The following is a 12778-nucleotide window of genomic DNA, read 5'->3' on the forward strand; positions in this document are numbered from 1 at the left end:
TTCGTTTTCCTATAATATTCTTTAATCTTGCCGATACATCTTTCAGTTAAAATTAGATGACTAAAGCCATCTTGGATGGTCTACTCACAGTGCTGAGCTTGCTGCAGATGATGAGGATCCGGCGCTCGTACAGCATGCTGGCGTACAGATGCAACATGTTGTTCACATCCACAGCCACAAAATATTCTGTCAGATTTCTCTAGGAGAAGGAAGAGAGCAAAGCTTGTGGCTTATTTTGTTTGTTCTTATTACGCATAGCATCTCATAAAAGCAGGAGAGCATATAATCAGAAGGCACAGGCTCTGCTTCCCTTGTCCCACTCTTCCTACCGGGAGCCCAAGCTCCAGTCACACATGAAGCCATGAAATGCAAAGTTCAAAGAGCCCTTGGAGATGAGCACCCTGAGCAACTGCACCCTTGTGTGGTGATTACAGGTTACAACTCCAGGTCAAACACAGATAGCACTGTGCTTGCTTTTCATGTTGCTCCAAAGGAGGGGAAGCACAGGACCTCTGCAATCTCAAAAACGAGGAGACTCAGTCTGAGGGAGACTCTTCAAGATCAAATGGTCTAATAAGCAATGAGGACAGGACTCTCCTCTGATCTTCGGACCCCTACCCCCTAGAACTTTTCTGAGATACTGTGCCACACATCCTAGCAAAACAAAGTGTCCAAGCTCCTGGCACAGGCCCTGCTTCTGCCCAGTGACCCTAGCACAGAAGTACGGCATCACCTGCCTCGTCCTTTCTGTCGGTATCCATAGCATACACTCTCCAAAATGGCTCTGCTAGAATTAAGAAATTTCAAAGACTTACAACTCTCAAGTATTTCACTCAAAAGGGGGGAAACGTGGATAAACAGCAGCAAGTTGTAACAATTTCTGTGTGTTAACCAGCTTTTGTTTTTCCCCTGTAACCTGGGCTTTGTTCATTTAACTAGCATTATGGATTAGGACTCTTCAGATTTCATCAGGGAAATGGAGAGCATTTCATTTTTACAATACTTTCTTCATTCCCTGACATTAATAATATATGAATATGCTAATTTATTTAATGCTACAGGTTTTCAATGTTGTTCAAAGTAACTCTCAGGCAATGAAAGCAGGGAAGGAGTGGCAGCTAATCATATTTAAAGATCCACAACCCATAATTTAAGTAGACCAGTAGATTTTATATGAAAAACAGCATAAAGTCCTTCTTAACAATATTATTGCTGAAAATAAATAAGAATGGGCACTTACCCATGATTTATTACTGTTTGACCAGAGTATTAGGCTACCCATCGAAGTTTATAAATAAAGATCAAGTGGATTAATAGCTCTATACACCGACTACTCTCCTACATTGTGCCTCCTAGATACTGCTCACTCATTTTCTACAGTGATGAGGCTTTGCACAGGTCACCTTGCTTAACCTTAAATCTGTTCACTGAACTAGATGTTACTCTCTCTATTAAAAGATGTAAAAGGAGGCACAGAAAAGGGATGTAATATAACAAAGGTCACATGATAAGTGGACAACAGAAGATTCAGTCTAGAGTTTAAAAATACAACACTCTAAAGCATAAGTTAAAATATCATATTCAATAAATATTGAGTATAGGGGAAACAAGAGGTACATGTGCAAAGGGGGAACCTCCCCCTGCTGGAAATTGTTGCCCTTTTTATAGATGAAACCTTACATGCCGGGCCAAGTATGCTATATCTGTGTTCTTTATATTCCTCCTAATAACCTTTAGATAGACACTGTCTACACGGAGAAACTACAGCTTACAAAGCTGCAGCTGCTTCTAAAGATCACCCATTTAGGAAGGGCAGAGCCAAGGGCAGGTCTCTTGAATCTGAATCTTGTCTGGTAACTGCTATACCAGCTTGCATCCTAACAAACTCCATGGAAAAAATAAAAATGAGCACTACAGAAGGATGGAACTGGACAAGAAGCATTTCTCTGCCCAGTGGACTGAGGAGCGCTGAGCTAATGATGTCAGGGTGGGGTTTGCTCCCAAGACTGTGACACGGCAGAGCGGTTCTCACAAACAAACACGAGGCCCTCAGCAGAGCATCTCAGAGAGCTTAACTGCTGATGAATTATATGAATTTTTCTTTTAGAAGAGGATGGAAGTAACAAGAAAATAGAAATGAGGAGCTTAAAGAAGGCCAGAGAGCCCATTAGCACTTTTGACAGATCCAAAGATAACTCTGAAGCCACCAAAACGTGGCCTCAAGAGTCTGCCAAGAAGCTTCACGCTGAGGAGAAATATGTTACACAGCTTGCCGTCCAAATAGGGAGACACAGCGTCAGAGACAAATCCTGTGCCTTATTTTGGTGGGAGAAAAAAAAAATCACTTTTGTGGATGGGGAAGGGTGTGTTTCCGAAATAAGAACACCGTTTGACTGAGGCAGGCACCCATTCCCAGTCAAGATCTGAGTGACTCAGGTGCTTGATCCAAAAACTCAAAACAGGTATGTTAAAAATATGTAACATTTAGCCAAATTCTTTCTAAACTGTCATGTACTTTTTTTGGTATTTCTCATCCCATCTGTGCTGATCACCAAGATATTTGTGTCTAAACAGAAGCTGTCTTTCTTATCTGCTTCCTCCCTTGCCTCTTTCCTTCTGGGATGCAACCCGCCAGAGTGGTAGTGAGTGCCAAGGGCCCCAACCCAGGAACTTCTTGGATAGGAGAGCACCTGCGGGGCAGAGGGGGCCCTGGCTCACTCTTAGCTCCTGCCAAGTTTGGGTTCCGAGAAAGCCCCTTGGAGACAGGGATCTCCCTCTTGCTGTTAAAAGCCCAATTGCTTGAGCTCCATGGCAAACCTCAACTTCTCAGACTTGCCCTGTCATTTCCCATCCCCAGGTCTTTACTTCTTCCCAGAATACTCTTCTCTGCTCTTAACATGCCCATTTATTTGGCAAGACCCAACCCCATGTCACCTCCTTCTGGAAGGGTTCCTGGACTCCATTACCAAACATTCCTTTGTGTTTCTATGGCAATTTGTCCTTATCTAATACTAACTCAGATTTAAGGATGTTTTTCCACCAGGCTGAGTATCTTTGAGTAAATTACAAACCCCAATATTCAGCAGTTTGTTGAAAGAATAAATCCACACGTGGAGGAAACAAGTGGCTGAAGACTACCTGTCCCTTGGCTCTGGTGTGTGCAGGGGCACAGGAGAGTGGTCTAGTAGGCAGTGTAGTATATCAGGAAGAAAAAGTCACCTGGTAGAAAATCAGGCTGTGAGTCAAAAGAGGTGACCAGCTACTTAGTGCTGGTGAAGGGTCCACAGAAAAAAGGCAGGATCAGATTTATGTTTCAACAAGATCTCCTTCAGATTGGAGAGATGGCTCAGCAGTTAAGAGCACTAGATCCTCTTCCAGAGGATCCGGGCTCAATTCCCAGCACCCACATGATAGCTCACAAATGTCTGTAACTCCAGTTCTAGAGGATACGATACCCTCACATAGACATACATGCAGGCAAAAAAAAAAAATACCAATGCACATGAAATAAAAATAAACTAAAAAAATAGATGTGAGCATGTCCAAAGACAGACAGACAGACAGACAGACAGACAGACAGACAGACAGACAGACAGACACACACACACACACACACACGGTACACAGATGCAGGTAAAACAGCTACACATACAAAAAATTTTAATTAAAAAGATCTCTCCAAAGCCTATGGAGGATGGAAAGAAAAAGGCGGATGGGGAGGTCCTATTAACCACTAACTGGTTACTTACTGTCAGTTAAGTTACTGCCAGTTACTGCCACGGTGCGTGTGGGGGGGCAGGGGGAGAATCCAGATGTGTAAACAATTTAGAAGAAAGCTTTAGGCATACATGTGAAAAACACTCTTAACCACAGGACTTGACAAAGAATGAGACCTGGAGAGGTGACAAGAAAGGCTCTCTGGGCCTATGTTTCTGTGCACATCTTCTGTTTGTCTACTTTAGACGTCAACCCTCCTAAACAACCACCATGCCTGTAGAACATGGCATTACTGCTGCCTGTTCCTCAGCATGGGATCTTGGACCACAGCAACCCTATCACAGCTAAGCCTGAGCATCCACCCACCCCTTCATCCTCTGTTAGTTACTGCTAGATAATTCACATGTCAGAAAAGGAGAACCTTGCTTGGGGGACTGTTTCTGGGCTCTGTGTTCTGGTCTTAGTTTATGTAGTGCCAGTGTGTTTGTTTCTAAGCTTAAGAACACTCCTTTTGCCAGGCGTTGGTGGCGCACGCCTTTAATCCCAGCACTCGGGAGGCAGAGGCAGGTGGATCTCTGTGAGTTCGAGACCAGCCTGGACTACCAAGGGAGTTCCAGGACAGCCTCCAAAGCCACAGAGAAACCCTGTCTCGAAAAACCAAAAAAAAAAAAAAAAAAAAGAACACTCCTTTCCTTGCTTTCCAACTCATCCAACCCTTGTAGGGCTAGATAGCAGAGACACGAAGGTACCCATTTCCCAGTCTGGCCAGACTCAAACATAAGGAGGACCCCAGACAGTGCAGCACAGAAGGTGAATTTCAGAGGAGGTATGTCCTGCAGCAAGTCCTTGAACTCTTAGCTTCCACTTATCAATCTGTACAAAAAGATGCTGGCCAAAGTCTCAACCCAGACAAAGATGGGAGCAGCATTGGGCAAACCCCATGCTCCTGAGGAACACCTCCTAATAGCTATTCCTTTCTCATTCCCTGTTGGCTCCAGCACCAGTGTAGGTGGCTGGGGATTTCACACCGACTGTGATCCATGCCTGAGGTGATGAAGCAGGTGGAGGTCAGGGGTGGGGTTGGAATGGGTTGGGCCCAGGAGGGGATATTGTGTGGCTTAGAGAGAAAGAGTCTTAGGTTCAATTCCATAGGGAAATGAGATAATCCTCAAACCAAAGAACCGCCTTTAAGCTGGGTACTCCTTGGAGCCTTCAAAGCAGATGCTAGTCTGCTCCAGTCTGTCATTTGATTAGTCTTTGAAGCTCTGCAGCAGGGTACAGGGATAAAGACTCACTGCACCAGTTCTAGGGGCAGCTTCTTAGGCCAGAGGCTTGATTCTGTCAATGGGTCTCAGGTCCTAAAATAACTCTTACTCAAATGTGTTACAATATGATTTTTTCTTTAAAGAGAGACAGGGTCTTGCTGTATTTCCCAAACTGGTTGGGAGATCTTGAGCATCAGGCATCCTCCTGACTGAGAGCTCCGAATAGCTAAGAGTACAGGCATACTGCTGCACCACCATGCCTAATTGTTTTAATAAAACAAACTTTAAATCCTTACGCGATTACAAAAAGGATTCAAGTTACCATAGTGGCATCAGATTCTTAAAAAAGAATTACAAATTTTAGGTTCTAAAATAATCTTCCCAAGAAAAAAACCCCACACGCTCTTTTGAGCAGTCAGATGAGAGACATGTGTCACAGGAATGAAAGCAGAGTCATGGGGTCAGCTCTGTCCCTGAGTGTGAGGGGGACCATTAGAGTAAACAGTTATCTGACTACTCCTACACAGTCTCAGTACTCGATAACAGCCCTCTTGTACCATCTCAGCTTTGTTTAGTTTTCAAAGCCATGACGACTTCATAAATCTTTTCTATACTATGGTGCATCTTTTGACAAAGTGGAGTCTGGGCAATGTCGCATGTAACCATCCGGCTAAACACTTTTCTTGCATCATTAACCACTTGGTATGACACTGACCAGATAATTAAAACAGGTTTGTTTAATATTTCAAATTAAGGCCTATATTATTATCCATTAATCAAAAGTAAACTTCAAAACCTGGGTGCAAAACAAACTATCTCTTATACAGCCAGCTTGCAATGTAATTATTATTACATATCTGCCCATGATCTGTGACTTTTTCTTAAAAGCAGGTCACCTGTTTAAAATTTATAAAGATTTATGTTCATTTAATTACTGACTGCATAAAATTTACTCCTACATGTGTTATCAAGATAGACACAAAAACCCTGATGAGCAATTACATAGTAATTATATTTTTTGTATGTGTGTGAAAAGCAAGAAAATATTTTTACAAAGAAACTGGAGAAATAATGAGAATTAACTTCAACAAGGAGCTGAAAGTAGAAAGAATTAATTTTCCACGTTTGCTTTCCTTATCAATTTGTAGACAAATTGGTACAAAAGCCAGCTGTAAGGAGCTGTTCTTTTCCCTTTCTCGGGCCGGGTGCTTTGTTAGTTCATTCATCCAGTCAGTCAGCCAGCCAGCCAGTCACTGATAGCGTATAGCTTTATGTCAAGCAACTACAAGCTCCAGGTACTAACTCTCCATCCTTAAAGGAGAAGTGGCACTAATCACACTGCTTACAACGATGATTGTGTAGGGTAGGACACGCGGCGCTAGAGTTGGCACCACGAAGCATCTTCGCACTGGAATTGGACTCACCCAGGTTTGAATTCCGGTTTTAGCTGGATAAGCCAATTTATAGCTCTGGGTCTCCCTTCTTTTTCAGAGGGGCTAGTAACCACACCACTGACCAGTGTAAGAGTTAGGATGTAGCAGATGATGCCTGGTCTTAGCCACACTTTCTGATGTCAGAAAAACAGACCGTTGTTGGGGCCCGGGTCCCAAAGGCCATGTGTCCTTCAGTTGCTTACTCTCTTAAATTTAGAAAGACCCTTCTATGACAAGCATTGGGCCCCCACGCTACATCCACACCAGTGACGACTGGGACCACAAAGAGCCTTTTGTGGCTTCATGAAAGACATATCCCATGAAAGGATGGCACTAATTTGTACAATTAAGAATGTCAGCTAACATTGAGAAGAGACAAGCCACAGGGAATCATGTTCCTCAGCTCGCAGTCACACTGGGACCTCAAGGAGGTCAGAACTAGAATACCTAGGAAAGCAGAACAAGGAGAAAACGTTCTGGTGGCACTCAGCACTATCCTTGGAACTTAGCGTTTAAGACTTCCTAGGCCCCACATTGTTTCTGTTTATTAAATAAGAATGCTGAGGTTCCAAGAAAACAAGAAGCCAAGAGCCCAGGCTAGTGTCTGGCTGTCTCCAAAACCCATGTTCTTTCTATGACAGCAGACTGTATCACATTAACAACCCCATGGTTATTGCTTGTTTCAATTCGCAATGCAGCAATTTAGTCATTTTAAATTAATCCTTGAAAAATCACCAAGAGATTAAAATGCAAATTTCAACAAAGCCAGAGCTCTATAGTGATTCTGTGTCAAACCCACACAAATTGGTCTCACAAAAGTTCAGTGTCTCATGAGAAGAAAAGCTTCCTTGCTTTGTTGTGTATTTCAGATATAAAATATTACTTCTTTTTTTTTCTCTCATGAATATCACAAGTCAACCCCAGGGGGTCAAACCTTGGAACCTGGGTTGCTACACCCCACTGACCTGCAGACTAAGGCTAGCTACCAGAGCCTATGAGCTCTGGGCTCTGTGCATGTGAAATGGAGCTCACGTTTACCTCTCACGGAGTAGCTGCAGGGATTAAAATGGAATGGTGTGCATTAGGAGACTGGCAGATTGGTACTACTATTCTGCTCAGAAACAAACAAGACCAGCCCTCTACTGGTTTGCAAAGGAGGATTTAGGGGACAATGGGTCATACACAGGGAATTGGTTCATTAGTGGCAAAACCAGCAGAGAAAAAATCTAAATTTCAAAAATGGTGGGGGCAGGGGAGGAAACATACAGTGCAGCCAGGAACTCGAGATGGTGTTATGGAGAAGACAGTTTAAACAAATGTTTCTAATCTCAGCAGTCATGGTGCTGAAAATTAGGGAATTATAAAAATGTTCAGTGACTTTAAAACCAAGTTCTTAAAGGAATTCTTGGCCCTTAAAAACAGAGGAGTCAAACCTAAGTAGCCATTTTTATCATGTTACTATTTAGCATAGAAGAACACGACAATGTACCTAGGTATTTCCTCTTTTCTCCCTGACACCACCAGGGAAAGTCAAGTAAAAGCATTTTCAAAGTTATAAACCCTGAAGAATAGAAGAGAAGTGTCAATCTTCTAAAACTCTAAAAAGATGTTACTAATGAACTGGTTCTCAACTTGAGACCATTTATCACTGAGGACACATTGGGAAATTCCTGGAGACATTTCTGGCTGTCATGGTTTGGGGGTGGAGTAAAGAGGAGAATAATAACAACCATATAGTGAGCACTGCTCAAGGATGCTCAAAAAAATTCTACAATGCATAAGACAGACAAAAGATTACCTGGTCCAAGGTGACATGAGTGTTGATGGAGGATGAAAGGGAAAGCTGGACATTAAGATTGAGGTGGGTGGGTGGATATGCAAAAAATACCCAGCCCAGATTACACACAGAGTCCCAGGAAACCTCAGGAAGTAAAGCTGATCGGTCTCCAAAGGTTAGGAAAGGGCACAAATGAAATGGAAGTCATTCATTCCCAAGATTCTTCTCTCAAGTCCCCAGCTCCTCAGCTGGCTTCCTGCACCTGACCATCTGAATCAGAAGGATCTGGGGATACCAGAGACAGCTGAGGATGGGGACTAAACCAAGTTAACCATACTACATGTTGTCACCTCATAACCCACTCAGCTTCCTTAGCACTGGTAATAAAATGCCCACTCTCCAAGCAGAAGAAAAGTGACTGGTCATGAGCAAGAGGATAATGATATGGGAGAATCTACCTCTGCATTCAGTCACACCAGTTCTAAGGGTTCCTCTTGGGATCAACCTATGCTCATGAGCATAGAACTTCAGGTCTGATGTTTAGGCCCCACCCTTTTGGTTTTTTTTTTGTTGTTGTTTTGAGACAGGGTTTCTCGGTATTGTTTTGGAGGCTGTTCTGGAACTAGCTCTTGTAGACCAGGCTGGCCTCGAACTCACAGAGATCCGCCTGCCTCTGTCTCCCAAGTGCTGGGATTAGAGGCATGGACCACCAACACCTGACTAGGACACACTCTTAAATGCGGCAGTGCAGACATCTCAAAGAAAGCTCTACAAGAGATTCACAGACAAACAGAAGCCAGGTCAGAGTGAGGTGATGTGGGAGCCACCATGCAGATGCAGCGTGTGCTCTAATGGCTGCTCTGGAAGCTAATGGTGGAGGGTGCTGGTGTCCACGGACAAGCCTGAAAAATGGAAGGGAGCAGGAAGAGGAGAGAAATAATTAGAATTAGTTTTTAAATATGGGAATAAAAGTTTCACAGATGAAGCTTAAAAAAAAAGACTAACAATAAGATGGCCAAAGTAGAAAATTTAAAGGAATGGAAAAACTGAAGAAAGGAGAGGTCAGTCTAAAAGAGGAATGTGGAAAACAGGAGAGAAAATGAACATTAGAAGATTAATCAGGAGGTTTAAATTCCACCTGCCACAGAAAAGAGAAATAAAGATTAAACAAACAAACAATAATATGAGAATACTTGTAAACTGTAATGATGTGAGTTTCCAAAGCAAATAAGATGACCAATGACTCAGACTATGGGTGGAAACAGACCCATTAAGGTACATCATTGTTCAATTTCAGGATATTAGAAGCCAACAGATCATAAAAAAATAATACCAGGGATCAAACTGACCAAATCTCCTAGGCTACAAGAGTAAGAAGTCAGTGAACATGTCTTCCCATTTCTGAAAGGAGAGTGACATGCAAACTAGACTTCCCCATTCACACTATCCAATCATGCAAGTTCAAAACTGTTGCCTCCAGCAAAGATACACTCTCTCAGGACACTGTTGGAGAATGCTTTCACAGAATGAGCGAGTAAAGCCAGAAAGAAAAAGATGCTAAACCCAACATCTCAAATAAGACAAGCTGTGCAAGAGGAGAAAGGAGCCATAATCTAACTGCTAGAGATAGAGGAAGAATGGGGAGGAGAAATAGATGAGTGAGAGACAATATTTTGTATGTTTCTTAGTTTCTGGGAAGGGGCATCAAAATTCTTACCTCACATAAGAAAATCAGTAGGTGACACATGAAACAAAAACATCTTGAGAGTAGCAACAGGGACATGTTAAAGGATGATGGGAGCTGGAGAGATGGCTCAGTGGTTAAGAACATTGGCTGTCATTCCAAAGGGCGTAAGTTTTGGTTTCCAGCACCCATAGGTGGCTTACAACTGCCTGTGGTTCCACTTGCAGGGGATGTGATGCCCTCTTATGGCCTCCTTGGGCACCCTCAATGATGTGGGATATACCCTCAGTAACAAAAATGTGCACATTAAAAAAAAAAACAAGCAAACCTTGAAAATGATGGAAAATACAACTTAAAAACTTGGAAATAGAGGCTTATCTGGAGTAAATACGGAGTACTTAGAGATTACAAGCTTTTATCAATTACTATGTGGTATCATATGATTTCTAAATTATTTGTATTACTAAACAAGAATACTAAGGTTGGTAATGTGGCTCAGTGGTAGTGTTTGCCTAGCAGATATAAAGGTCTTTGTTTGAGTACTGGGACTACAGACACACAGACACACACACACACACACCATTAAAAAGAAAAAAACAGGTAGATGTGAACAACTTTTAGGATAATTTAAGCCACAAGTAAAATAATGGTGTACAGTATCATTTTTATATTAAAAAATAGTCTAGACAGGTGGTGGTGGGACACACCTTTAATCCCAGCACTCAGGAGTCAGAGTCAAGCGGATCTCTGTGAGTTCAAGGACAGCCTGGTCTACAAAGGAAGTTCCAGGACAGGCAGGACTGTTACACATAGAAACCCTGTCTCAAAAAAACAACAATAACAAAAAGTCTACTGCACACACGGTTCTCAGTCATAGTCATCCTGTAAAGTTTCAGAGAAAGTTCTGGGAAGAAAGTCATCAAACACTGAAGGGAACACAGCATTAAAGTCGGCAAAGGGTTGGTGATAATTATGCTCTTTTTTTTTTTTTTGGTTTTCAAGACAGGGTTTCTCTGTATTGTTTTGGAGCCTGTCCTGGAACTCGCTTGGTAGACGAGGCTTGGTCTCGAACTCACAGAGATCCGCCTGCCTCTGCTTCCCGAGTGCTGGGATTAAAGGCGTGCGCCACCACCGCCTGGCAATTATGCTCATTTTTAATATGAATCTGTGTTCTGATTTTGAATGAGATGGGCAAATGCTCTTAATATACCATTAAGTGAAGAAGCAGCCATGGTAGTAAGTATTTATTATGATACCCATTCTATGTTGTTAAATTGTAGCTTCTAAACTTAGGTTTTTTGTTTTTTAAATAAATCAAAGGTATCTTTTTTGCTTCAAGTATTACCCAACCCCCAGTTTAAACAGTGATAAATTAACCAGATCTAAACAACACAGAAGCACTCTAGTCAGCCAGCCATCTATTTCCCTAGTGCTCCATGACAGTATAGTCTGAAGGCTACAAAGAAAGAAAGTTTGCTTGAGAACTACTTCCTCTTGAGACCAGTCAGGCTGAGCATTCTGCTTTTATAACACACACACATGCACGCACACATAGGCACAAATACATATGCACACACACGTTTGAGTGTGTGTACACTCAAATACACATGCACACATAAACACTTCACAAATGCTTGCACACATACACACACAACACACACAATCACGGCTGTTTTCTATAAACTGGAACCTTGAGCATGACAATAAAGCAAAGGGGCACTGACGTATGTATGGATAGAGTGCTTTCTGAGGAGTGAGCATAGAAGTGAGTGTACTTACACACACCTGCCCTAATAAACATCTGCATGGGAATTTCTTTGCTAAGAACATCTCATCTTAGCAAAGAGAGAATCTAAGCTTCTATTGTGAAAGAACACCTAAGTTTCCTCAAATGGAGTATTATTCAGTTGACAACAATGCTTCTTAACAATGAAAATACTAACATGCTCTAATAGGTGATTTTGGCTACATAAAAATGTCCTAAAAAGACTGGAATGAATTAATATCAACTGTTAATAAGTGATTACTTTTGAAATACGAAGAACACCTCTCCTTGTGTCTAAACTCTGTAGATATTTTCAATTTGCTTTTGCTACTTATAATCCATTGTTCTCTTTATATTTCTTTTAGCAATCTACTACAATTATACTAGAAAACATACCCTTTTATTTTAAAAACATGATCAGTAAACAAGTAAGTGTCATGCCCCCTTTCCACGTACTCACATTCTCAGGTATGCTGGGAAGCTCTCTGGTATCAGGCACAGTGAAGTAAGAATGCTGGAAAAGAAAAAAACACAAGCTGCATATTCTTTCAAGATACTTGATTCCAAATTTAGGTAAATTTCTGAAGCATCTCCCTTATTCAGATGAGGAAGCTGTGTTTTCTTGTAGTAAACATCCACAATATAGCTCTTTAGGCTAATGTTAGACCAAGTTAGGAGCATTAACTCATCAGCATGAGAGATGAATGTCTTTGGGGGACATGAATGAAAAACTCAAAGAAGCTGAAGTCTAAATTCCCATGTGATATTTGTAGATTTCTTAACTCACAGAAGTGACCAGTTTTGTAATTTATTGTTCAATGAGGCAGTGGACTTTTAGAAACCAAATAACACTAGATTCACTCACTAAGTGACAGGATGCCCCCAACAATCCTGCAATTTCACTCCAGCATCTGAGGTCACATCAATCAATACTGTAGTCAAAATCTGCTCCTATGATGTTCATGACAGTCCCAGCTAAAGGCAACGCCATCTGAAATGATACAGACAGCAGCCAGTGGAGGGTGAGCTCCTGACTTACAGTGTGATTATAACGGAAGAGAGCTGGAGCCTGGGTGGGGAAGGCTTCAAAGATGTGTAATGAGGCATCTCCGTATTTGTAACAAGCCTGTACCTCCA

General features: G+C 41.9%; 1 protein-coding gene across 1 annotated transcript in view; it reads right to left on the minus strand.

Annotated features, from left to right (window-relative positions):
- Dennd1a (DENN domain containing 1A) overlaps nt 1-12778 on the minus strand; it is a 490889-nt gene that overhangs the window by 227627 nt on the left and 250484 nt on the right. The window contains 2 exon segments of the mRNA XM_021234065.2: nt 89-199; nt 12102-12155. Coding sequence (XP_021089724.1) covers nt 89-199; nt 12102-12155 — 165 coding nt within the window.

Source organism: Mesocricetus auratus, unplaced genomic scaffold (assembly GCF_017639785.1).
Source record: "Mesocricetus auratus isolate SY011 unplaced genomic scaffold, BCM_Maur_2.0 Super-Scaffold_100047, whole genome shotgun sequence".
Taxonomy (NCBI): Eukaryota; Metazoa; Chordata; class Mammalia; order Rodentia; family Cricetidae; genus Mesocricetus; species Mesocricetus auratus.